The 27,991-nt window shown below is 50.0% G+C and overlaps 1 protein-coding gene across 2 annotated transcripts in view; it reads right to left on the bottom strand.

Annotated features, from left to right (window-relative positions):
- The window catches only part of Dock1 (dedicator of cytokinesis 1), a 441,986-nt gene that overhangs the window by 70,511 nt on the left and 343,484 nt on the right, over positions 1 to 27,991 (bottom strand). For both annotated transcript variants that reach the window (XM_026384205.2, XM_026384206.2), the window contains exons 30-33: positions 19,935 to 20,013; positions 15,683 to 15,783; positions 7,223 to 7,281; positions 2 to 150 (exon numbers count right to left, since the gene is read on the bottom strand). In XM_026384205.2, the coding sequence (XP_026239990.1) occupies positions 2 to 150; positions 7,223 to 7,281; positions 15,683 to 15,783; positions 19,935 to 20,013 (388 nt within the window). The remainder of the gene's footprint in view (position 1; positions 151 to 7,222; positions 7,282 to 15,682; positions 15,784 to 19,934; positions 20,014 to 27,991) is intronic.

The following is a 27,991-nucleotide window of genomic DNA, read 5'->3' as shown; positions in this document are numbered from 1 at the left end:
CCATTTGGAAGCTTCGAGTCGAATGGAATTCACACTGCATCATATCAAAGAAGATGGGGATGGTGGCTTTGCGCAGTTCCGTCTCAGGAATGAGCGTCATTTCTAATATTGGGCCAACCATTTCTGGAATGAACTTTATCTTATGTTGACCTTGGAATAAAGAAATATACTATTCAGAAATAAAAAAGCATTCAAACATGGGCTTAACTTCACAAAACAAAACAATGTGACATTGCACAGGAGATCTTGGGAATGTTCCTGTACTTCTCACCTATAGGCAAGGAGCTTGAGGACCTCCAGCATTTCGCATAGGAAGTGGGCTGTCTTCCCAGTGTTACCAGGGAAGCCATTCAAAGCCCATCCAACGGAAGGCCTGTGATCACGACTTGTGGGTCGCAGCAGAGCAGCCGCTGTTCCTATACACAGCTGCATGGTCCAGGGCCTGAGCAGCCACCTGGCAGCCAGCTCTGGAAGGGGTGGGGACTAGGATCCGAGGGCCAGCATCTCATTTGCAGACAATGACAAGAACAGAAGTGGACATGGGGAAGGCGGAGGTGGTCTCTTGGGCCCTTACTATCGCCAGCGTCTCATGAAAGTTTACCATGTGGCACCTCTGTAGGTAATGCAGAGTGACTTCTATGACATTCCAAATGACCACAACTAAGGAACCAAGAACAGCCATCAGAACTTGGGCGGCAGAAACAGGAACAATTCTACCTGCTGTGGCTATTGGCTGATAGGAAAAGGCTTATTTAAAGAACTACGTTATTAGTCCCAGCTCACTTATCTGTCCAGAAACGACTTTTAAAGAATTCAGGAAAATGTTTCTTCAAAAGCTTTTTAAAAACAAAATCATAATAATGATGTTATGTTAGCTAACATCACTAGTCACGGGCTGCAGACAAGCCTCCGAGGAAGCACCTTCTCATGGACTCTACATGAGAGCCTCAGGAGACAGGCACCTTTCCAACCCGTTTTACAGACGAGGACCCAGGGCTGTCTCCATGGCTGCTCAGGGAGCTGGAAGAGCAGGATTTAGACTGGCTCTGAGATTCTGGCCCTTCAGCTTTGGCCTCATTTTACTGATTCCTTCCCTGTCTGCTGGGCCCAGGATCTCTGCCCACCTCTCTGCAGCAGCATCCGTGCACCCTGTCCACGCCCCTCCTGAAGTCAGCCACCTCTCATCTCACCCAGCATCGTTGGAATACTACAGTTCTAAAATAAATCCCTCAGCAAGTAGAATGGCTTCTTGCAAGCACCAAAATTTTTATTTCAATAGTTTTTGCTGGAAATCTTGGCACTGCACTTTTGTGGGCCTCTGGCTTTGGCTCTGATGGCAGCTCAGAAACAGCACTGGAAAATCCGGCGGCTGAGCCTAGAGACCCCTGCCCCTCTCTCCTGCTAGCTGTGGGTCTGCTGCCACTGTGCCCCACCCTGCAGTGGCCCCAGGGCCCTTTGGCTGTTCTGCCTCTAAGTTCCTGAGGTCTGGTAACCTAGGTGACCTTACAGAGCTTTAAGTGAATGAGGAAGGCAGAAGGACAGAGAGGTGGCAACCCCAAGGTTCCTTCAGGACCTGGTCACTGGGCCTCTGCAACAAAGCTTCTGGGAAACACACTGCTCCACACAGGGCTCACTGCCAGGACAAAATACAGGGGGGTCCATCAAGAAGGGGCCCTTTAGAAGCCCACCTAATCATCTTTCATCTCTGAGATCTTCACTTATCTCCAAATCACTCCCAGATAACTAACATCATTTCATTCCCAGCACATACAAGAAAAATGTGCAAGAAGTTAGATGCTTGAATGGATTATTTGTGACATTTTGCTATGAACACCAATACTTTATCCAGAGTTAATCAATCTTACTGATTCTTTTACACAATCAGGAAACAAGATGGATACCCTAAAGAATTTAGTATTCTTTACAATTCAACTCATACAGATTTCCACAAAGAGAATCATCAAACAAATTTGGCTACTATAAATAACTGTACTTAAGAAAATACATCATCCTCCTACTAGCCTTAACAAAGTTTTTCTAGGGACACACACACACACACACACACACACAATGTAACTTTCTATAAGGAGCCTGCATTGATTCATATCTGACGTTCAGCTTTTACTAAATCATTAATATTTAGACTGAGGCTGTTACAGCATGAGTCTCATCCTCGCCAGCTGCTTAATGTTTCTGGAAGGCCTGTAACCGCTGGAAAGCATTCTCTTGAAAATGCCATTAGATTCCATCTCTCAGGTGACGCTTTCCTTGTATTATGCCGAAAAAATGTCAGAGCCAATGTTTCAGAAAACAGATGATAGTGACAGAGAGTTGCTCATCAACCATGATTTCAGTATCATAAAGTTCTGCGTGTCACCAATCAATCGCTTTTAGCGTTCCAAGCTGGGAGGAACGTGAAGGCAGGAACAAGTGGGTGTAGATGTGGAGATGGGAAAACCATGTTACAAAGACCCGGGCACCACCCTCCCACTAGGGTGGGAGACACGCTGGGCTGGAGGGGCTGGGATTCTGGGGACTGAGCACAAGCTAATGGTAGGTGATGCTCACGCTCCTCCAGCCCCTCAACCAACTCTTCCCTATGGCTCACCTCTTTCCTTCCTTCCTTTTTAACGTCTGCATCCTGGCTTTCCCTGGGAGCAAGTCTAGCTCAAACTTAAGGATGAACTCGTGTTTTCACCATGAGGAGATTCCTGCAGTGTAGACCTCAAGAAAAAGAGGATGCATCTTTCTTCTCCTTTGGAGACAGAGGAAGGGCAAGCCACTCACTGCACCTCTGGCTATCTGACCAGTCTCTAAGACTCCCTGGAGTCTCTATTCATGGAACTGCTTCCCAGGGAGCTGACTTGCTCTGGAAGGCAGGCCCGCCCCAAGCAGCAGCCTCCACAGTGTCCGGATGACAGCTCTACAGTCACCAGTGCTCAGAAATCCAGGCAAGAAACAGTCTTAACCCAGGAAAATCTCCCGACACGGGAGCAGGCAGGGCAAATGTCCCACCAGCCGACCAAGACTATCAGACCACACCGAGCTGTGTTGGGGTGGGCTCCGAGGAGAGCACAAAATTTACTCAGGCCCTGAAAACACTCCTATAGGAATTCCTGCAAGAAAAACATCCCAAACCAAATCAGCCATTAAAGACCTTGCTGTGGACACACTGGTTCTGGTTGACAGGAGGCAGGTGTCTGCTGGCTCTCGTGCTGAGGTAGGAAGGAGGAGAGGTGCTCAGCAGGCTGCCTGAGAGGGAGCTTGGATACATAACTGAAGAGCCAGGTACCCCACATCCCCTGCTTTATTCTTTGGAAAGAGAGTCTGCCTTTGATGTCCCCCTTCACACTCAAAATATGAAAGGCCCTGGAGGGACAGCACCATGCCCGCCCCTGGGGAGGTGCCCTGTTTATGGTTGCGTCAGATTGAGCACAAAAGCCCAGGTTCCTGCTCTGAGGCTGGGCTTGGAGGTGCACTCAGACCCTTCATCTCAAGGGACCACAGGGAACACTGGAAGATCCAGGGAAGAAGTGGTGTCCTAGAGCCTTCTGCACAAAGCCTGACAGAGTGACAGGTGACTAATTATAAGATGATAAATGTATCTGATATGACTTCTATTTTTATTTTCTTGGCACAGCCAACTCTAGCAGTCTGCCAAAATATTCCCAAACCTGAGCCCATTGGAAAAAATAAAATAAAAAGCTGTGTAGAAAGTAAGTTGTGCATATCCTGAGATGTGCCGTCATGAGTCTTGAGAATGGCACCCTGCATCATGACTCCTGTGGTCAGGTTCCACCATCTGGGACCCAGAGCAGGCAGGGGCCACTGCCTGAGGTGGCCCTTGGAGGTATTCTCAGGCACTGCCTGAGATGATCCCTAGGCAGCAGATACCTTTATTATTATTTCTCTAACTTTTAAACATTTCGTTCTTTCCTTAGCAAGGAACCCAACCTGGTAGATAATGGTTATTACTCGCTGTTTCCGAGTCCTAGCCCTTGCTGGGCCAAGGTCATGGTTTCCTATTGACCTCTAGACTACATCTCAGGCCACAGCTGATGTTCCCAGCTCAAGATCTGCAAAACAGACGTCTTATACATTGATCACTATATTCAAATCAGCAAATGACAGGTTCAAACGAGGGGATTTTCTCTCTTAACTGCATCCTTTATGCTACAAATCAAAAGTCTCCTCTCGCCGGGCTCCGCTTACTTGGAACATAATGACAGATAATGTCCAGAGCCAGACCTGAGTGGGTCTCTCTAAGGACCAATGTAGCCCAGAGGAGAAGCATGAGAGAAACTCACACCCCTCTTCCCCCTCTTTGCTTTCTTCATTGCTATCACAGAAAATGGCAAAAAAAAAAAAAAAAAAAAAAAAAAAAGAAAGAAAGAAAGAAAGAAAGAAAGAAATAGGTCCAGTTTTGATGGTGGTCAATCTCAGGGATTCCAGAGTAACATTAAAAATACTTAAAAAAAAAAAATCCAACACATGCTTTGGGGGTGTGGCCCTGGGGTAGACCACTTGCCTAGCAGGCACAGGGCCCCACAGAAAAACAAAGAGAAAGAAACAAAGAACAAAAAATGAGACACAAAAACTGAAGTGGAGAAAGCACAAAAGCACCCATCAGGGTGACCACTGGCCAGCTGTCGCTTGAGCTGGGTTCTGGAGTGTCCCTCTCTGCAGGCAGTGACCCTATGGTGGAAGGCCCTTCAGGGATGGGAGGAACCTTGGGAGACTTGCAGGGCCAGGGAGAGCCACGTGGTCACTGCAGCCACTTTTGCAGTGGAAGCGCTTCAGTGTGCACGTAGGTCTCTGCCCCCGCCAGGGCGGGCGCCTCTCTCTCCTGGGAAAACAGGATCAAGCCGTTCCAGCAGGAAGTGCCTTTATTTGAAAGCATGTGTGGGCCTGTCCCCGTGGTGGGGGTAGTCCCACTCTTTCAGAAAGGGCTCAGGTAGAAGATGGCCTCAGAGAGAGGACTGTCTAGGAGCGCGAAGTGTCTGCACTGAGAGTCCAACCTGGCAGGCAGAGCCCATGTCACCTCCTTCGTTGATGCTGGGCCTAGCAAAGGCCTGGACTCCCTGTCCCCCAGCTAGAGCCAGCATCTCCCTGAAAGCCACCTCTCCAAAAGTCCCTTTGGTCTGCCTGCCTGTCTCATGGGGCTGCACACTGTCCCTGTCTGGCACAAGTCCTGTCTCTGGCTGCCAGGGAAAATGACAAATGCATCTGTCATGGCATGGTTTTAAGAAGGACACAGAGAGATCAATTGGAGTGAATCACAAACGGTCTTCTTCTCTGCTCCAAAAGCCTTAACATTTGATGCTGAGGTCATCATGCATTTCTGCCCTAGAACATCTGAGCCTTGGACTGGAAGGCTCCTGAACCCTTCAGCCCCAGCTCCTTCCCTCACAACCCAGAGAGCTGAGTTAGGGCAGGGGGAGACCCAGCCCCCTGACTCAGGCCGCCTGGGCAAGGCAGGTGGGGCAGGGCGGGGTGCAGTTCCCAGGTGGGGTGTACTGGGTCTCTTGACCCCATGGGTTCCCACTCTGCCCCCTGGAGCACCAGGAAGACCAGGACAGGATGGCCACTGCAGGATTCTTGCCACAGAGACTAGTGGCCTCTGATAACTCAGAGCCTGTACTCAGGTCCTACAGCTGTCACCTGCAAAACCCCAGCACAGAGTGTCCTTATGGGGTCCTCGGTGGCCTCCAGTGCTGACACCTGGGGCCTGTGGGCCTGTGCAGGCTCTGTCCCTGAGAGGGCACAGGGGACAGGGCCACTTTGATGCTCTGAATCCCTGCCTGGGGCTCTCACGGCAGAATCTTGCTTCTGGAAGTGTAACTGGGGTCACGTGGGACTCCCACACTGGCGGCATGGCCCACAGAATGTCCTGGTCTTGTTTTTCAAGGGGTTTGGCATTTCTATTTTGGGGTAAAAATCCATTTGAAAAAACCTCCATTCATTATTTAATCGGAAAGACAACTTTTGGAAGTTCTCTTAACTTTCCCTGGAGACAGGATGAAGCCACTCTTTCTGTGTCTGCTGACTGAGGAGGCGAGGTGTCAAGAGCCCTTCCAAGGGAGTCACAGAGGTCACCGAGAGCTTGCTGGCCACACAGGCATGGCCTGCAGAGCCTGCTGCTGTGCTCCCAGGCTGTCCAGGAGGGCGCTGGAGTCCATGCTCAGAGTTTAGCACTTGTTCTCTCCGCCTCTTCCTAACCCCACTTTCCAGGCTCTGTCCAGAGCCAGCACTCACTCAAGAGCCAGCGGCCGGCTGTGGCTCTGTTCCCCAGCCCCACAGGAACAGGTGGCATCCTGCTCAGGGGAAGCGAGATGAAGTGGACAGGGAAAAGAGTCTCTGGGACAGAGGGGAGAGCAAAGGCCTCCCAGGCCACCCGAGAGGAAGAAGCACAGCCCTGATGATTCTGAGGCAGGAACACAACGGAAGCCTTGCTCAGGACCTCCAAGGCCACCAGCCCCTCCTGGCCCGGGACACCTCTGCCTCAGGCAAGTTGAAGAGCAGAGAGCAGGCCAGAAAGAGAGCAATCTCAACATAGGCCAGGTTCTTGGAGGGCTCAATAAAGGCAGGGGGAAGATCCCAATTTGTCACCAGTCACATTTCTTTCCGGAGCCTATCTAAAAGAACTAGACCTTGTATTGGCTACAGTTCAATAAAGAGCTCCTTGTGGTTGTGGACGATAAAAGCAGGTGGGAACGCTGCCTTCACTTATAAACGAGGCTGTATCAATTTCCTATCATATAATAGGACTTACTATTGCCTCAGCTGCAGGAGCACATTATGCTCCCACCACTTGGTGGCAGTGTACCTAAACACCGCATCCAGGTTTGAGTGGTCCATGGACTCGTGAGATGTTAAATTCTGCAAATCTGAACAGTCAGTGGTGGCAAAGGTCACAGCGGGATGGGCTGCAGGATCTGAGACCTGAGCAGCTTCCAGGGCAATGGTGCCTGCAGCAGAGTGTTCACCAGACACCAGGGGGTACTCTCCTGGGTGCTCTGTTTGCCCACCAATCAGATTGTCTCCCCTCTCCCTTGGCCTGTCTCTCAACTACTGAAAACTATGAATGCGGAGAAGAGTAACTCCTGCTGCCCAGGAACAGAAGCAGTCAGGTTGAGCTGTCCCAATGCTGCCGACCAGGGCTAGGGGCATGACCTGGCTGGGAGTCATGATGGGCCCCCCACCCCTGAGCCTGGCCACTCACCAAGGTTGTACCACATGTCTCTGATTTCAAAGCCGATCTGCCTCCTCATGTCTCCATACCTGGGAACAAGGGGAAGGAAAAATGCTCGGTCACTGGGAGCATGTGAAACTCAGGCTCCAGCAAATGCAACGAATGTCTCCCTCATTGGACAAATGAAGGGCGGGTCGGAGCTCCAACTTCCGCTGCCACCAGAGGCCTCGCAGGTGGTGGAATCCGGGATCTCACTTTCTGTGGGTAAAGGGTGGGGAGGGTGGTGGCTTGCTCCAGTCCCCAGGCTCCGGGGCCTCGGGGGAAGTTTGGTGTGTATGCATGCCGTTGGCATTTAGATGCCAAGTCGCACCCCACCACACACACGGCTTTCTGTGTTAAAATTAAACCCGGAAGAAAGGGAAAGCACATCCAGATTTCTCCTATTCTTCGACATCACTTTAAACGTAAGGAATGACTTAACACCAAAACATGTCAACGGATTTTGTTTATCAGGGAAAATAAATGCTAATTTTCCTCCCGGTGGGCGAACAGAGGAGGTGTGTGTTTCATGAGTAAACAGAATTTGATGCTTCAGAAGATAAAGCTTTATTAGTTTGTGAGCAATTTAACTTTTTCCTTTATTGCCTAAGGAAAAAGCTGATTATATTAAAAATAATAATTTGCAAAATTATCCTACAGTATTGCGGCTTAGCAGCTGCTTCGAGGAGCTCGATGTTTGTCCTCCTGGCAGCTGACGAACAAAGGGAAGCGATCGCAGATGAGCGCTCCGCGGCTCTTGAGGCCAAGATGGGGCTGCTAAATCAAGCGGCCCGCCTGCCACCACCTTATTAAAGTCTCTGGTGCCCCAAGCTCCTGTCTGTCACTCACGGCAGGAGGGTTCCAGCCCTGTGATCATCTCTCCCTGGAAAGCGACTCTAGTCAGAGAGTCTCTGGGGGTGGAGGACGCAAGATGGAGACTGAACTGGGAGCCCAGCCTCTTGCTCCCAGGGTCAGCTGTGACCTGCAAGCCTGGCCAGCACTCAGGTGAATGCAAAGCAGATACTCTGTGAATGGGGCGGGGTCCTCAGCTGGCAACATGGCCATCCCCAGGCTACGGTGAGCAAAGGGCTGTCACAGACAACAGAGCCCCTGACTCAAGTTCATGGGTGACAGAGAAGCACCCTTCCACATATAACTCAGGCACCCCAAATTGCCAGGCGCTGTGCCACCTGAACACTGTTAAGCTTTGCTTCCTTTGGGGGTCTCCTGATAACCTTTTGTGCCCTGGCACCATGAGAGGGGTACCCCAACAGCCACACAGCCCAAGCTGGGGAGGATGCAGCTGGCTGTGTGGTGACCTGGCCTCGTCAACCTCCTGGCGTATATGGGGAAGGGGTGTGGGAGGCAAAGCTGTGTCCACGCCCGATGCAGCCTCCTCTGAGGGTGGTCATTCTCACTGTCCAGGTGGTCCAGTCTCTTCCGGCCAAGCATGCATCCCACAAGCTTGGAACACATGGTGGCCCCAGACACAAATGTCCCCAGCCTCTGTTCGGACCCTCAACACACCCAGGAGGCCAGCCACCCAGAGGAGGTAGAAGCCCTGTGCAGGAGGTGGGCCTTTTGGCTGCTCTCTCAAGCCCTGGACACTCCCACATCCGAGCCACAGGGGACTCTGTATCCTTCTTGGATGGCGCCTCTGCCAGACCAGCACAACCCGACATCAGGCTGGGCACCGGGGCTCCCTGCTGCTCCACCCCTGCCTCAGCTCCTCTCCGGTCCTAGGATGGGAACCGTTACAGCGACTCAAAGGAAATCCTAAGGTTTGGAAATTCATGCACAGGAGACCAGAGGCAGCCATGGGGGCACCTTGCGGTGACCCAAGGTGGCTCTCTGTCTGGGTCTCCCTGGCAGCCAGACTGATTTTAAGTTTTAATAAGAAGGAATCTCAACATGCCTCAGTCATCCCCAAAGAGTCTCGGCTCTCATGAGAGCTTGATGGGGCTTCCCGTGCTCCCGGGTTCCTCCCCTGGAGGAGGGAAAGGTCACAGTGGCCCGTGTCTGGGCTGAGGCTCGTGATTGGAGCTGGTGGCGACCATCCAGATCATGGTTAAATTCCTCCTGAACTTTGCAATCCAGGGATCTGGGCAGAGACAGCCAGTGGGAATGAGGAGAGAAGGGTCCACGTGCTCAGGGCCCAGGCCACTGTCTTCCCGCACATATCGGGGTGCAGAAGTGCTGCACAGCATAGTACCGAGCTCTGGCTTTCGAAGCACTTTCCTGTTTCTCCATGCTTCCGTAGGACTGTGGGGCAAGCAGGCAGACCTGGCCTAATGCTCTTCCAAGGAACAAGTTGCAATCCAGCGTGCAGAACCCACATGCACGGGGCCACAAAGACAGAAGGTCAGGAGCTGGAGTCGCCTGGCTGTCAGTGCTTCTCAGCACACCCAGCTTGCCTGTGTCCACCTGCAAATGGGGCACAGGGGCCTATGCTTGGGAGGGAGCTGTTCCACCCCCAGGACAGCCTCTTATCCCAAGGAAGAGAAAAAACCATGTCCCCCAGAGACAGCCCAGACTTGGAGGTGAGGTCCACCTGAGCCCAAATCTAAGCACAACTGCAAATTGCTTGACCACTCTGACCCTCAGTCTCTTCATAGTACTGGCAAAGTTCATTCCCAGGCTTTGGTGGAAGATAAGAGGGGAGCCCTGGTGTGAGCAAGCACATGAGGCAGTCTAGAGTTCTGTTTCAAGCCTCAGACTGGACCTCATCTCAGCAGCCCCGTCGGGTGTCAGTGGTTGTTTAGACTGAATCTACTAGTGAACATTCAATGGGCATTTCAGACAAGACCCACGAGCCCAGGGAACTAGCCAACGATCACGCAAGACATAAACACACGTCGTGCACATGGCACCTGTGAGTGTGACCTCGCCTGGAAATAGGGCTGTGCAGATGCAATCTAGCTGAGTAGTGGGGTCCCTAAATCCAACCACTGGGGTCCTCACAAGGAGGGGAAGATGCACAGACAGACACGTGGGAAGGCTCATGGACGAGCCTAGTCTGAAGACACGTCAAGGCCTGGGGACGGCCACCAGAAGCTGGAGAGGCCTGGGACACATTCTCCCTCTGAGCCACAGGAAGAGCCCACCCAGCCGGCCTCCGGAGCTCAGACTTCTGGCCTCTGTGAACACGAGGAGGCAAGTTTCTGTGGATCCGAGACAGGCAGCTTGCATTCACTGTCAAGGCAGATGGACCTCGGACATTAATGCAGTGAGTGACCCATTCAGTTAATATGCTGGCCAGGAGGTGGCTGGGACCCACCAGGGGAATGTGCCCTTAGGAGACAGGATGAGAAGACCTGAGACAGAACTGAGATCCAGCACTCACCCTCAAGGGGACAGGCACGGCCAGGAGAAAGGCCCAGAGAGACCGGGCAGTGAGTGGGGAGTGTGCACAGCCACAGAGCTGGGGTTGGACTGTGTTGTCCCTGAGGCTGGTGTGCTGAGGCTCGGTCTGCAGTGGGACCACTGAGGGAGGAGGGGCCCTGATGAGGTCATGCGGTGCCACCCTGAGACCGGAGCCATGTCCCAGAGAGACTGGCTTAGTTCCCCAGACTGGCTCAGGTCCTCAGGGAGGCAACCGCTCTCTTAGGAGTGGGTTGGGCATCCTGGACAGTCAGGTCTCCAGGCTGGACGAGTCTCCAGATGGAGGGTCATCAGGAAGCAGCTGGCCTCCATCTCTCTCACATGTGCGCCCCTACTACACCTCACTTCCATCCCCACTCCTCACCCCATGGTGACACAGCACAGGGCCCTCACCAGAAGCTGAGCAAGTTCTGGCATCATGCTCTTGAAATTTTCCATCTCCAAACCCAGTAGACCCAATAAACCTCCTCTTTTTATAAAGCAATGGGCATAAGGTATTTTGTCATAGCAACACAAAAGGGACCAAGATCAGGGGAAGGACAACAGTGTTGAAGGATCTGGGGACAGCAATGGAGAGAACTGAATCCCGCCTTCCTGAATGAGGGCCTTCCCACCTGGCCAGGGGTGCTGAGGACCACAGGGCTGTAGCAGGAGCTTGGGGTGAGCAAGGGACAGAGAGGCAGAGAGAGGGCTGAGAGCAGGTGAGGCATCTGCATCTTGATGACAAAGACAGCAGGTTCCTGGAAAGGCAAGAGGGGACGGAGCCCAGGTGGGAGCACCAGGAACCTTCCTGGTTAGACGCAGGGCTGACGCGAGGGTGCCACCAGGGGCCGAGGGGTGCTCGGCCAGCTTTGCCGACATGACGCTGGAGCAGAGTTCCCACTCAGGAAGTCTCCCTGGGTCTCCTTCTAACTCTCTAAGTGAATTTGTTTTGAGTCATGAGTCTCTTGAAAAACAAATCAGCACAAACACAAATTAAATGGAGATTTCCTGTTATAATCTGTGATACAGAATCATAGCTTCCGATGAGGTCACACTACAAGACGGGGCTTGTCATGGCACATCGACTTCCTCCTCGTGTCCACATGACATCCTGCCTGCAGCTGGACGGAGCCCATGGGCCCCTCAGAGCCCACGGTGTGGGACCGGACGTGGTGTTTTGGTCAGTTGCAAACCTGCCCGTTGAGGAGGTGGTGGACTCACGTGGGGACAGCCCAAAGTCTAAGTGGGGAGAGGGTCTCGTGGAGGGCGGTCTCTGCACACCGTCAAGGGCACAGGGGGCCTTTGCCACTCGGCTCATCTTCTCATGCTGGAAATTTTCAGGGGCCTTTGATGCTCAGATGTGCTGGAAGCCAAAACTGTGAGCTGTTTTTCCTTCTGAAACAAAGTCCTGAAGGAGCTCTTTTGCCACCTGGTCCCACAGGAGGACACACGGTGACTGGCATACTAAAACTGTCAAGCTGGCTGCTAATCAAAAGTCCACTCCAATGCATTTGACTCAGACTTCTTGAGCCCTAAAAACATACAGGGCTGGAGGAGGGAAGGAAGCAGCCACGGCAGGGTTAGCGTTCCGTTGACACCTCGGTCATCCCTTGAGTCACTAGCACCCCAAGGACGTCTGAGGCTCCAGCCAGCTAAGTTTTCTTATTATGCACTTTGATTCTGGGGTTGCCTGTTCTGTGGGTCACTGACCAGTTCTGTGCTCAGTTTGGGTTGGTAGTCAGTCCTTGGTGAGGCAAGGCCCACTCCTGGGTGTCTCCCGGTTCACTGTGGGGAACTGAGATCCTAAGCAATCTGTGGCATCAGGAGCACTACACAGGGGGATGCGCAGGCAGCCTCTGGGACTATAACTTCCTACCATTTGAGCCACAACACTGTGGACCAAGCAGAGATGAGAAGGTGCTGGGCTTGTAAAAAGGAGAAAAGGAGTGGAAGATGCTCCTGAGATTCCTTTGGAGAGAGCCCAGGGGCAGCAGAGGGGCAGCAGAGGGGCAGGCGTGGAGACAGTCCTGAGGATGCCCCTTGACATGAGTCCTCTGCAGAGCCTGGGTTCTCCACTAGGCGAAGATAAGCAGGTGCAACAGGCTCCACTGAGCCCCAAGTCGGCCTCCAGCCCTGGCTCAGACCCATAGGGTCCCCAAGCCCCAGCCCCTCCCTCATGCCTTGCCTCAAGCCCCCCTCCAGGCTCTGTTGCTCCCTCCACTTCCACACCTCTTCCTCGCCAACGAGGCACAAGTCTCCATCAAGGGGACTCCTCCTTATCTTCTGCCCCTGGCAACCGGTTCACCCTGCCTGAGCACGGAGCAGCATGAGCCCTTTTACTGGATCATTTCAAACCAACCAAAACATTTCTAGATGTGGTATGTGCCTAGAAAATTTAAGAATTCAGGTGGGATATCTTAAAATACTTCTTATGCAGGTTTTGCTATTTGAAATAAGATTTGCACGTGGATTATAAAGTGTTGAAGGTCTATTAAGGGAAATGAAGAATACAGCCAACACTGGTGGCTCCTCACAGGGTCTAGGACACTGAAAGGCCTCAGGTTGCCCAGGGCTTTTCTCAGGCTGATCTCAGTAGGAGAACTCTTTGTCTGCATGGCCTGTCATTGCTGCAGGGGGATCCCAGGACCCCGAGAGACCCCCCAGACTCACTGTGGCCTTGAAGCAACCCTATAGAGTTTGGGGAAGACACCTTCCAAAATGCTCCAGACTTTCCCTTGGGAAATGCACGGGATCATGCACAGGGGGACTCTGGCATCTCCTGTTGCTGCAGTCAGGAGAGAGCTGCATGAGACCTGGCCCAGAGGCCCTGCTGGCTCAGGGAGGAGGACACCAGCTGGTGCCAGTTCTTCTAGGCACCTCTCCTCCTGCAGGCATCTTAAGGGCAGGTGCTTGGCAGAAATGGTCCTGGAGTCAGCTGCCATGGGGTCTTTCACTTTGGGTGGCCATTGTGGGCAGCGACCCTGGCACAGGCTGAGCTCTCCTGTGCATCAAGGAGTCGTGGCAGCCCTAGGTGAGTTGCGCTGCAAGGGATCGGAATGAGCGGGTCGTTACTATTTCTGCCCTAGGAAAGCTTTTGAACTGTAAGGACAGCAACCTCGCCAGCCACTGTCCCTCATTTCCTGTGGTCCTAGGGAACATGAATGTCCTCAAATAGGAGTCCCATGTTGGGTGTGTCTCCAGCAGATGCTCCAGGGTAAGTCTGTCTCTGGATGGGTGGGCCTTTGGGGATGATGAGGACCTGTGTTTGTCCAAGGAGTGCTGCTGAGGGCCATTACCAAGTAGGTATGACGCATCGTAATCCTTGCCAGTGTACCCCATGTTAAATGGACTTGCCTTGGAAATTTGCTGCGACCTTGCTTGTGTGTTTGAGAAAGGTGACCCTGCTCAATCACCAGGGTGGATCCAGGATTAGGGTGTATTCCTGCAGGAAGTATCCCCGTCCTTGGGTTTAGGGCGTGACAATAGGAGTTTTAGGGAAGTTAGAGGTTGAAGATTATGGCTGCTGGGATTAGGGTGTTCCTGCTGCTTGTTCCCGTTGAGTTCTCGTGAGATTAAAATGGGATTTGGAAAAAGCCTCGTGGAGTAGGATTTGGGGACGGGCATATTGGAGATTGCCCCTGAACCTGTGTGGAGGCGGTGTGAGATCGGGAATAAAGAATTGCTGTTTGAACCTATGAAGCTGTGTGGTGGCTCGTGATCTTGGCCAAGCCTAGACATTGGCACTTGGCAGAGTGCACAGAACTCGTGGCCATGGGTGGGCACCCTCTGTCTACTCTACGCATGGCTCACCAGGTGCAGGTCTCTCTTCTGAGCCGTGATCATGGTCCACAGCCAGGGCTCTTGGGAGCTGCTCAGCTGTAGGAGCCTGAGGGAAGCTGGCCAGGTAGTACCTGCTTCTCAGTTCGTTGGTGTGGGTCAAAGGCCAGGGAGCCCTGAACACAGTACAGGTTAAAGCCTTGGTCTCCGAGCTCCCTGGACCAGGATCCTGCCTTGCACTTTCTAGGCACAGTTAGCCAGAGATTGGACCACCCTGTCCATCACCTTGCTCATGTGGAAGATACAGATGACACAGGGCTTAATGAGTAGTTCTGTTTTTGTAAGGATTACATGTGAAAAGCACCAAGTGCTTAGAAGGTCACCAGCATATAGTACAAGCTCAGAAAGTCGTTTGCTGAAGCCTCTCACTCTCCAGGGACCACGGGCTTTCCATCTTTCCTGCACACTCAGAGGACGCCAGGAACGCTGAGCAGCTGCACCTCCTGAGCCTCCCTCTGCAATCTCGAACCTCAGGAGCAGCAGGGACTTGGCCATGCCCGGGCACAGCCAGGACGTGGCCGAGGCATTCTAAGCTATGACTGGGCACCACGGTGCCACTTTGGAACTCCTTTCAATATACTTATGACAGGGACAATGGGAGCAGGGCAAATTCTCGAAACGGAGGCAGAAAGAGGGGAGACAAGACCTCAGGGTGCCCAGCTGTTGGAAGGAACGTGTGTGACCATGTTTTCCTTGATCCGGGAGCAGGTGCAGTGAAGGGTGCAGACTAGGGTGAGGGAACCCCAAGTGCCCTGCAGCGACCTCGGCCTTCATGGAGCCCAAGGGGCTGTCCAGTCCACTCAAATCTCCTGGACAGAAGATGGCTGTCTGCTGCCTGAGGGAAACCCGCAGTGAGAACTCCGCCCTGAGTGGCTGGACAGTCCAACAGGCCAATGGCTTTCACCAAAAGCCTGATGTATGAGCAGAACTGGAGAATTAAGCAATAAAGTAATGTGGAATGACATCAGAAAGAGTGCACAGCAAAATCGTCATCTCCAGAAGCTCAAATCCTGTGCTGCTCTAATCGTCTTGAATTGCACCGACTTTGAACCTACCAGGATGAATCCTGCAATTTTAGATCTTGATTCATGGGTTAGAAAAGGCAATACCCAATTCATGATTTAAAACCACCCCTTCATTACACCGTGATTACATCTCAATTTGTACCCAGTTGGCTTAGAGAAGACATGAAAATTATGCTAATAGAGTTGGAGGCGCCTGCCCAGGTTTCTGAGCAGGGCGAGGACTTACTTGTTCAGGATTTTGGCTCTCTTAGCACTTGAGAAATTCTCCAGTTGCAAGGACTCTTGGGTGAGGAAAGCAACAGCCAGGTGAAAGTAGTTGTTCCATAGCTGAAAACCAAAACCGGGATGTGTTAACTTGTTGAACGGCCCAATGTGTGATCTCCCAAAAGCTCTGAAACATTGATCATTTGCTTGACACAGACTTCTGAAATGTTTTTGAAAACCACAGACCTGCCAGCCAGTCTCCACGATGTGTGGTGCAGGCTGAGCTGTGGCTTCCAGGTTGCAGTGTATGCCCTTAAACCCTGCTCTGCAATTCACTGCGCAGCTAAACTAACCTCTCTGAGCCTCACTGTCCTGATGGGTTGGGAATTCCAACAGTATCTCCTTTGGCTTATAGGAGGCACCATCAAAGGCCTGAAGTGTACAGAGGTACAGACAGGGGCAATGCTGTGGAGCCTGTAATGAACACTTGGCTCCTATTATCATCACATCTTGGTGCTCCTGGTGGAAGAAGAGCATGATAAATCATGATTCAGTTTTTTCAGTGCTGGGGATGGAATGCAGGGTCTTAGGCATGCTAGGAAAGTGCTCCGTCACTGACCAGTGCCCCAGTCCTTCTGATTTTTTTTATTATGTCAAAAAACATTATTCATATACTCAACAATTAAGGAAAACTTGTAAAAAGATCAAACACTTTATATTTTGAGGATTTATGGATGTGATTTAAAGACAGTATTTAGAAGAAATTCATCTACAACCAGGACTGTAATCAAATGAGTTTCAGAGTCATATTGAAGTAAGTATGGATGGACTGTGGTTTTAGTTACCTGTGAGGGGCATGGACATTTAGGGGCACTCATAGGCTTGGAGAGTGTGGGCTCCATTTGCTGGACCCTGCCTGGGAATGGGCACCTTCTATGGTAGCACATCTCTGCCTCCGATTGCCACAGGGCCCAGGAGCCACAGCCTGTCCTGCCCCACAGGGGGCTGCAGACATGCCCAAAGCTGCAGGCCACACGTGACACTGGGCAGGTACCCCGGCCTCACAGCCCGTGCATCTTCACTGCCAGAAGGGCCCTGCTGCTCTGGCCTCTTCTTATAGCAGGGGGGCTCCCACCCACAAACAAGCACATGGATTTTAATGTGTTGGGGTTCAGGCTGAGAATCCAGGGGACCAAACTCAGGCAGCAATCTAAAGTACATTGTCACTGATGCTCTGGGAAGAAGGACCCCTCCCAAGTTGTTCCTTTTCTTTTGTTTTCAAAATGACCCCTCCCACCTATGTCCTCCTTCCATAGCACTCCAAGGACCCTGGCCATCATCAGCTGCATGCTGAGAACCACAGTCTGCACCTCTGCAGGACAGGCCCGCTGTGTGCATGGTCCCAGAATTCATGAAAAGTCAGATCTTATGCATTTAAAGACAATGCACCAACACAGGGCGTTTCTTTTTAAATGACAGTGTCACTAGCTCCTCACTCATTTTCTTCTAAGGACCAGGACTACTGTGGAGCCAGAAGCATTCATGGTATATCACCATGACTCCCCAAAACAAGAGTCAGGTTCGTCACATCTGCCAAGGTGCAGACTCCATGCGAACCTAAAGAGCACATGGCTTTTAGTGTGTTGGGGTTCAGGCTGAGAATCCAGGGGCCAAACTCATGTAGCAATATAAAGTACATTGTTAACTGATGTTCTGGGAAGAAGGACCCCTCCCAACAACCATGACTGCAACACACAGGAATCCACCAGCCTGCCATGTGCAAGGCCAGTCCAGATCGACTCCGAAAACCTCATGAAGGACACAAATACCGTCACACACATTCCAACAGGGGTTAGGGAAACACACGTAGGGTGAAGTCCCCCAACCCAAGTTTATTTATAAGTTCAGCAGAATTCCCAGTTAAAATCCAAGCAATGTGTGTTTAAAATAGAAATCTAACTAGCTGATTTTGAACGTCATAGGGAAGAGGAAATGCACAAAAATAGCCAAGATAATTTTGCATTAGAAAATGAATCGGAAAGAACAGGCTCCACTGGCGGGGCCTAGAGAGGCAGGTACACAGCAAGAGGAGCTTTCAGGCATGCGCGTGCAGCCATGCTCTCCAGGGCCTTGAGCCATCATGATACGTGGAGCAGAGTGACGTCAGAGCCTCACCCCGAGCTAGCTGTCTCAAGCCCAGATGGAGTACCCTCGGAAAGCTAAGAAAGTGGGAAGGGGCTGACAACTCTGAAGCCAGCCTCTGCAACAGCGAGGTGCTATGCAACTCAGTGAGACCCTGTCTCTAAATAAAATACAAAATACAGCTGGGGATGTGGCCCAGTGGCCGAGTGCCCCTGAGTTCAATCTCGGGTACCCCCCCACCAAAAATAAAATAACAAGCAGCAAGGATTTGCCAAGCAAAACAAAACCAAATAGCTGTAAAACAAATGTCAAATTTGAACAGAGACAAACTAAGTATTCTTAAGCAGAAGCTTAAACCCATAACCAGGTTATATCAAGGACTCCAACATTGTATATATGTGTATGCATATAGATAGATGTATAGATCAATATACCCACATACATATCTATATAGAGATGTGTGTATCTACACACACACACACACACACACACACACACACAGCCCAACAGAAAAATAAGCAGAGGAGATGATTAGACAGTTCCCAGTTGAAATTCTGTAGCTGGACGGTATTCTCAAGCTAACTAGTCCTTGGGAAAATGCTAATAAAACAAAAATCAACAATATGAAAGAAGTTGGTGCTAGAGAAGATTCTGCTGCTGTCAAAGAAGACTGGGGAGATTGCAAAGGGCTACAGCATTTTGGGAGAGCGGCTCGTCTCTTCCATCGGGCTTAAACCTCCTAGCCCACCTGGCCATTAACCTATCTACGCCCACGCCTGCACAGTGACACCCAGGTCTCACAACTCCGGGCAGCAGGTCTAGGGTGGTGATAAACTGGAAGCAGCTTCTAGGGACTCAGCATAGAAAAGCTGGGTGAGTGCTATACACTGTATTGCAGAATATGACTGGACTGCAGACACAAAATAGGAACTAATTCATGTTAAAAGCCACAGGCCACAGGGGGGGACTGCAGAAGCACATGAAGGGTCAGGGAGAGCACGCGGCAATTAGTCACAGCTGCTATTCCAGAGCAGGGACGAAAGCTGTAAGGGGCAGGAGGAACTTCCCTGCAAACCCCAGGCACTGCCCGTGCATGGCTGCCACAGAGGACATGTCTGTGTCTATGAGGTGAAAACAAGCATCAGCAGGAAGATGATAAAAAATTAAAAATTATAAAAGTCACATTGTTACCTGGTATATTATGACTATGATATTGTATAAGCCTGATAGATTAGAAATTTAAAATTAAAAAACTCTAAAAGAAATAAAGTGTACACGCCTCAGAACTTCACCTAAAACACTATGTATCGCGTGAGCTGTGCATTTTCTGGAGGCTGGATGTACGGGAGAGGTCACAGGTGTCTAATTTCTATTATCTGATGACACATTTTTGGATTAGCTGCTGAGAGTATATACATTTTTTTTTCAGGGTCCTTCTCGGTGAGCAATCCTACCCAGAAAATAAAAATACCATTTGTATTCTTTTTTATTTGCAGACTTTTGGAAAATATTTTAAGTAATAATGAGAAATAAAATCACCATTAACAAAAACACATCTGGAGTGCAACGGGATTGAGAGCCACTGATCCCAGATGCACAGTAGGGCATTGTGCCACCTTGATGGTGCATACACCATACGCATGCCACACACACACACACACACACACACACACACACACGCAGTGCACTAATGAGATCTTTCTGAAATTGGTGTACCAGGTGATGACAACCCTGGGGCTGGGGACATAGCTGGCACAAAGCCAGGAGACAGTATCAGGGGAACACAGCTCTACAGCAAGCTGAGTGCGGATCCCTCTTCTGCGCCTCGGGACAGGCAGAGAGATCTTGGCAGCCACACACTGAGGCTCGGGCCTCCTGCACGGAGAGTTCCTCCCTGTCACCCTGATTCTCTCTGAAACAACTCCATCTCCTAACTTGCTAAATTGAGCAAACGCCCTGGGGGCGCCATTTCGCTCCTCCAGCTGCAATAGTACATACTGTAAATTTCATTTCCACACCTCGGATGGAGGCCAATTAAGTTCAAGGATTAGGAATATAAACCACGGAGCGCCCATCAGCCATTTGTTTTAACACGATTCCTCTGCAAAGGTCGCGTCTGCCTCTTCTCTTACCTGTAGCTCAAAGTTGGCTTGGTCCAGAAATTTCTTGTTCAGCATATCTGCATACTGATTAATCGCTCGCAGGAAGACTCTGAAAGATCAAGAGAAAATTACATAATTACACACTCAGGCTCTGGCACCTCTGTGGGCTTGGCATTTCAATTAGACACCACCCCAGACTGTCTGGGATGTGAAGCCTCCAAGTCCTGTGCAAAGCTGGGAGGTTTGGCCAATGAAAAGCTCACAGAATTCTATGCAGATGTTCTCCAAATTTAATCAAGGAAATTAGAACATGCAGAATGAAGGAAACACCAAAATAACAGCTCTGAAAGTAACATTTGAGAAGTATTACTGGGAAAAAAATCTAATTAAAAAAAAAGGTGCAAATAAAATCCTTTCTTGGAGTTGCAATGCCTTAATATTTTATTATTAAATGATCTTTGCTTAGCTGGCTTCTTAAAGCCATAAATTTGAAAGTGCTGTCAGCATACACACAAGCAGGCCAGGAATGGGTTTGGTGCAGCACCATTGTGTTGGATGTACGGCTGGTTTCAGTATCGTCTGCCCCATGAGCCACAGGCTAATTTGGACCCTCTTTACATGTTAAAATGAAAATTTTTTAGTGGATAGAGAAGTTATTTGATAAGAATTTTCACTGGGATTTCAATTCCTTGAATCATTAATAATATTCCATTTTAAGCACAGTCTTCAATTCCTTGGCGTTGTCTTTCCTGTGGTGAGATTCGCAATTTGGGCTGTCCCCAATGACAGCAGAGTACTGTGTTTCCCAAGCTCACTCATTCAGTAGATTTGTTTTACAACCCTCAAAAGTGTTGACATAAAGCTTCGACCAGCTCCTTCTTTGCAAAGGGCCCTCTCCCCCTGCAAAGAGGAGGCTGCAGGAGGAACTGGCATCAGGTCACAGATAATGAACTTAATTACACTGCTCCATTCAGACAGCAGGAAGCAGCCAGAGTGGAAGGCAGATCTAGGTTACTTACTACCACCTGCTGCTCTCTGACAGCATTCTCTCTCTCTTTAGCTCAGCTCTCTTGGAGAAGTGCCCTGCCCTTGCCATCCCAGAGGTGTTCAAGGCCCGTGTACGTGGGAGGAGGGAGGAAGGGGTGCCACCCCACCTCGCCCAGTGCATACTGCCCCACAGTGTCTCTCCCACTCATCCTGCCTGCAGCTCTGAGAAAGGGGACCTGCAGACACCATTTCCGCAAGAAGCCTATCAGCTGGAGGGAGGGCCCACACGGGTGTGCCACAGGGACCCCCCAGTGCTGGAGCTTGCTCTCAGTCATGGAAGAAAGCTTCAGACAGACTGATCTGGGCTCTTCCCTGGGGATGTTAAAATACAGCCGGAATGGAGGACTGAGTGTCTTTAAGTAGCTGTTAATGGAGGGCTGTGGGGATCACTGCCTTGTCCATCACCCAGTGCCCAGCTGGGCAGCAACACCCATCAGCTCCAGGGCTGCCAGATTTTGCAAATAGAGAATGCCCAGTTAAATTTGAAAAAATAGCTCTTGTTGCTGAAATTTGTAATTGCCTTTAAAAAAAATAAACTGAAAATACTACATTTGGGCATCCTGACAAATTTGTGTAGAACCCAGGGAAAACATTACAGAAAACAGGACTTGCCTCATGTGCATAGGAGGCCTGGGAAGTCTGGTTGGTGCTTGGTCTTGGACTGGGGTCTGCTGCCCCACATTCAGTCCTTAGAGCAAAGACATGAGGCTAAAGAGAAGACGGGCCATCCTACCCACCTGATGCTCAGCACTCGTATGCAGATGTCCACTGGGGATGCATACTATATTGACCCTGGGAATTACAGACCATGCCCTGGGCAGCAGCTTCCCGAACCCCAGGGTAGGCTCCCAAGCTCAAAAGCACAGACCATAACATTTTTTCCCTTAATTTTTTCCTTCAGCTTTAGAACAGGGTCCCTATGAACTCAAAGAAAACACCGTCTCCAGCTCTCTATGACAATAACGACAAGTTTACTAGAACATGCATTATTATTATACGGTAATTATTTTGCCTCAAGATAGCACCCAAATAGTTGCAATATGCTACTTCTAATTAAGCTTTGAAACAATTCCAGTTAGCTAAATAAAGATATTTCTTAAAATGTTTTTTTTTCTTTTTATTAAAAAAAAAACATATCATGATGAAATGATACAAAGCCTGAACAAAAACTTTTTAATGAACCATCAACTGTAAAAGAGCCGTGCGGAGAGATAGATTCTAATATAAATTTTTTATAAAGCAAGGAGAGAGAAAATAATACAGAAGGTAAGTTCTATGAGGAAAACTAAAGGAGAGATGGCATGAAAACCACAATCAGGGCAGTAAATAAAGATCAGAGGAAGCTCAGGCTCAGTGCAGGAAGGGTGGTGACACTTGCTAGAACCATCCAGAACAAACACAAACAACATCTTCCATTTCACACTCGCTGGGATGAAAAACCTAGCCACGTTCTCGAGACCATTTGAAGATAAATCAATTAGCTAACTAGGCAAAAAGAAACATAAACAGAGACTTTTAGGTAAGAATATCTATTATCCAATGTGATTAATAAGTTACTTCTAATAAATGTCAACCTGGGGAGCATAAATAAGGAAATCCCATTAGAATCTTAGCATAATGATCGCCTTCAGTAGCAGAGGAGCAGGAGGAGGATCACAGGCGAGCCATGAACCTGGACTGAGGGCAGGATACCTCTCCAGACAGAACCAAGGGCTGCGCTGGACTCCGCAAGGCAAGACGGCCACTGTTTTTCAGGGAGTCAGTTGGAGGGACGGTGGGTGTAGTGGGCTTGCCTCTCAGTCCCTGATGCAGCTCTATTTATGCCAGACACTGGGGGAGTTGGCCCAGGGTTAGGAAGTCCTCCAGACCAGGAATAAATGACAGCAATCTCAAAGGCAGTGGATACACCTACTACTGCTCTGAGGACCCCGTGTCTACTCAGCACCTGGCGCGTGGATATGCTCACTAGGTAACTGTCCCAGGAATGCATGCGAGAATGAGTGTATGGATGGGTGAGCTGGCCCAGATGGGTGAGCGGGTCAGACTCTGACCCAGCTGGGGGGCTCAGGGAGGCCAGAGTGTTCCTTCCGTAGCCTCTTGCTCTCCCAGAGTCCTTGAATTTCATGAAGACCTGTGGTGGCCGGTGGCAGGGCTCCACTCCTTTCAGGTTCCAGTTACTCCCGTTCTCATTAGGCATTTGCAGGGACGGCTGGGTGTTGTCCCCCTTCTCCTCTTGACTGCCTTCATTCCTTTCTCCTCTCTGGTGCTTGTTCCTTGATGGCAAGAACCTTGTCTTTGACATATCAGGGTCCCCCAGTATGCCTACAAGAACCTCCTGCCATCGCACATATTCTAGAAGGCCCTGCTTGAAGGAGCCACTAGTTTATGATGTGCTAATAGATCTCTCTGAGCCAAGGTGTGAGTCCAGGACTTTCCCCCCAAAGAACAAAACAGAAACAATCAAAAACACCCTGAGCTGGCTCCAGGGAAGAGGTGGAGGCCTCCGCCCGGCCAGCGGAGCGAGTTCTCCCCACGCAACCGTGCAGTGGGGAGGCCTCGGGTCACAAAGAGGCCAGGCTGGGCACTACCCAGGGAATGGGAGAGGTGTTTGCAGAGACCAGGGAACTGGAAAGGCAAGAGCTGCTTCCACTCTTCCAGAAAATTCAGGGGCTTCAGGGGAAGAGATCAATCACTAAACAAGGTCTGTCTCATCCTGAGCCAGGAGAATTAGGAAGCTTCTGAGAAACAAAGCCGATGGTATGAAAATTTCAATGTTGTCAAGGACATTGTCCCAAATGATGAAAAACAGGGTAAGCCTGCATTTAATAGAGTTCTTTTCAATCATTTTTAATCTAAGGAAGGATTTATTTATAATCTAAAATTTTGGAAGATAAAATCAAACCTACAGATAAATAATGCAGAGAGAATCAAGGGCAAATTATGTCATCCTAAGAAGGTCCAAAATGCCATAAGGCAAGAAGCCTGCAAGTCTTATTTTTATTCTATTATTCTTTCTTTCTTTCTTTCCTTTCTTCCTTTCTTTCTTTTTTCTTTTGGTGGTGCTGGGGATGAGCCCAGGGCCTCTAGTGCATTAGGGAAGAACTCTACCACTGAGCCTCAATCCAGTTGGTTTTATTCGCCCCTGTTCTGGGTAACCCCTGTGTCCAGGGAGTCAGAAGCGGCATGCTTATCCTAGCATGACCCACTTTTAACAATTTGGGGCCAGTGGTAAATGGAGGCAGTTCATTCCCAGGACCAGACAATTCATCAAACAAATGAACAAACCAATCCGGGAAGTTTTCCTGTCTTCCTTCTCTTTCACCCTGGACATTTAACCCTGGTGAGCTCCACTTGAAACAACACACAGTTAAGTCCTGACAGGTCACACGTGAGTTTAAGTGTAGGCAGCACACATACACGTGTGTACAACTGAAGTCTGTGTCCCGTTCCATCTGCCAGCCAAGGGCTTCAGGTTCACATAGACGCTGGGCCACGCGACCTTCAGTAAGTTGCTCAGTACCAGGAACATGTGATCCTCACGTGAGGTGTGACGGGAGTGTCTATCATCCTGACTTAACTGACACACAGGTCTGCATACACCAGACAGGGTGCCCCTAACGTACACCATCAGTATTTGTCACTTTAAAATAAATGTTCTAATAAACGAAGAAGTGACTCAAGTTCTTGAGATTTTCATACGTTCCACCAGAGAGAAGGCCACACAGCTGTGGCACCTCCAAGCTCCCAGAACTTTGAATCCATAGGCTTGGTTTTCTTCTTAACTTGGAGACAGAGGTGAGAAAGAGGTATGACCACATCATACAAGTCTCAGAACGCTATGATCTCCAACGACACTTCACCAAATTTTAAGTCCCATTTGATATGAGGGAAAGACGTGTCTGATGACTTCTGCACTCTGCTGTCTTGGGGACTCGGCTGGGTGTGGACTGGGAAGGCTGCCTGCAGGAGACACTGGGCACATGTTAAGCCTCTTGGGTTGTGATGTCTCTGGGGGGCGTCCAGCCAGCCTGGCTTCTCAGTCCACATGACACCCTGTCTTGCACAAAAAGGGCCAGGGGCTGCCTGTGGCTCTGGCAGGAGACCATCTCAAAGGCTGTCTGATGGGAGGCAAGATGTGGAGCACCATCAGCAGCACAGTCCTAAATAATTATGTGTTAATTGAGAAGAGGGGAACTTAGCAAGTGGAAAGTAATCAGAAACCAATTTGACTATTACTAGCTCCTGGCACCATCACAGGCACTAAAATGACTATTATGACAGAGCCTCAGGCATTTCTAGAATCTCTGTTACCCAGTGTTTGCTGCCAATAAAACTCAAGATGAGGTGCCTCATTACTAAAGAGGAAAAAATATGGAGAAAGACATTGGATTTCCACTGGAATACAAAGCTCCATTTCTCAAATTGTGACGCTGTGGGGTTTTGTTTATTCCTTCCCTAAACTTACTTTAAGTTATATAATTAGATTGTACAGTTCAATATGAGGGCATTTAAATACTTCTGGCGTTAAAACAACTCCCTTTGGGGGAAAAAATGCATCCTTTAACAAAAATGTTTTGCCCAAAATGGGCGGAGAAAAGGAAACAAATTAAAAGTGACAGATTTCATCCCTGCAGGACAATGAGTCAAGTAGTAGTAGCTGGAAATTTGCCTTAAAATGATTTCCGCATAATTCAGGAATGCTGGGAATCGCAGGCAACTTGAGGTGAAGAGATAAAAAAGACGCAGAGATCATCACTCAAAGGGAAGGAGGGAGAGGGATGCTGTATTTTGGCTGATGGGTCCTCTTGCACAGCCCATGCTTGGCAGGGTGGCTCTGTCATCAAGGCAGTGACTAGAGAGTCAGCAGCTGCCATCCGTGGGACCTCGGCTGGGAAACCGAAGCCACACGCACAGAGGTGACTTGGGAGAAAGACTCCTGGCATGGGGCGGGGGGGTGTCATGAACACACAGAAGCTGGGCCCTGGGGAATGGCCTTGTGTTCTCAGGGCTTGGGAAAGGGTGGGAAGGCCAGTGTCACCAGAACTTTCTGGGAATCACGCTAGAAGGTTATGGAGTGACCGGCAATGTGGGGCACAGTCTGCATGCATTTGTGGGTGGGCAGAGGGGGTGGGTGGCCTGGGGACTCCAAAGCAGAGGTTGCTTATGGTCAGAAAGCCCCAAAGCCAAAAGACTAAATTGCTACTTTGCTCTCTGCACTAGCAAGAGTTCTTTTCGTCCAAGACTTCTCAATTTCTTTTTCAAATCAATAAAGGCTTAAACATCCATCAAGCTCTTAACTAAACCCCAGACTGCCTTGAGCATTTCTGCCCACTAGCCCTGGAGGAAGCAGACTGGGCTGTGAGGTGGACAGGACCACAGAGACTCCAAGGCAGACCTGCTCTGCACTCTGGCTGGGCCCCTATAGCAGGGTCCCAACCCAGGGACAGAGGTCACAGGCCTGGTCTGCTCATCTGGCTCCTGCTCTGCAGACCCGCACACATTCTGTCCCCGTTCTCACTGAAAAGCACATGTGGTCAAGAAATCCTCGGGGCCAAAGGCAGCAATTCCTGGAGTGGCCAGACCCTACCACTGGGCCCCATTTGCTCTCTCAGGCGACCCCCCTGGCCCGTGCAACCAGATGGTTCCAGGTGCACTGGCAGCTCCTATGACGGTGCTGTGGCCTTGTTCACATGAACCATGCTTCGTGCTCACAGGACCTCGGTATGGATCACCTGATGTTGTACAAACCAGGAAACTGAGGCTGAGAAGTTCCTGGTCCCGGAAGGGGAGGGCAGGCCTGGCCCAGGCCACATCCCACACCATCACGCTGCCCTCCCTAGGATCCTCAGTCCATGCGGATCTCCTAGGAATCAGACAGGTCAAGGCTCTCTGGTTGGAACTGTGTTTCCAACACTGGCTACAATGGCCCTTCCCATTGCAAAGCAGGCCTTGGTCAAAGACCTTTTTTTTTTTTTTTTTTTTTGTGAATGAACAGACAGCTGTAACATCAAGGGCACCAGGTAGGCTTTTAAGTGCATACTTGAGTGGCATCAGCACAGTCACCGCCACCACCCTCAGGAGCCTGCATCTGACCAAAGTAAGGCCCACACACCCTCCCCTGCCCCAACCCTGCATCCACCACTCCCCCTTCTGTTTCAGAGAATCCGACAACTCGGGGTACCAAATATGAGTGGAATCATAACAGCATTTATCCTTTTGTGAGTGTTTATTTCACTTAGCAAAATATCATCAATTTCATTCATGTTGGTGCTCGTGTAGGAATTTCCTCCCTCGATGAGGATGAACAATATTTTGGTGCCTGTATAGAGCACACCACGTTCACGCGAACGTCTCTTCAAGCCTCTGAATTCAGCTCTTTGGGGCGTACACCAGGAACTGGACTGACAGATCACACAGCAGTTCTGTTTTTAGGGAACTGCCACACTGTTCTCCATGGCAGATACAGCATTTTACATCCCCACCAATGTCTCCATGTTCTCGATCCTCATCGGCACTATTCCCCTCTCTGTTTGAGCAGCGTTCATCCCGAGGTGTGTGAAACCATGCAGAGTCTCATCAGGACACAGTGATGGCCACACCCACTCACGGAGGTGTGTCCACAGCTTCCCACTCTAGCAGCAGCAGTGTTGAGCCTGTGGGCACTTTAAAGAATGTTTTGCCAACCCCTGAAAAGCTGTGATTCAATTATAATTGCCCTCTTCCATCTTTTTTTTTTTTTGGTGGGGGGGGGTGGGTTGGTGGTTTTAAAAGAATAAAACTTATGGACCAAAAAAGCTTTAAAAAGCCACTTCCAAAATCTAGGGGTGATAATGGCCCATTTGGAGCCCTGAAATGGAGGTGCTGAGTGTTGGGATGAACCTACTCAGAGAGCAAGGGAGGCGGGTTCCCTGTGCTTGCAGCACCAGGCCCTAAGCGTGCTTCAGCCAATCTCATTTTAGCACCATGTTTCAAAACCCACATTCTGCAAATATTTTCTCCAAAAGAACCTACAGATTGGGAGCAAGAATTTGCAGACTGTA

Source organism: Urocitellus parryii, chromosome 5 (genome assembly GCF_045843805.1).
Source record: "Urocitellus parryii isolate mUroPar1 chromosome 5, mUroPar1.hap1, whole genome shotgun sequence".
Lineage (NCBI taxonomy): Eukaryota > Metazoa > Chordata > Mammalia > Rodentia > Sciuridae > Urocitellus > Urocitellus parryii.
This window is presented reverse-complemented; position numbering and strand designations above follow the sequence as displayed.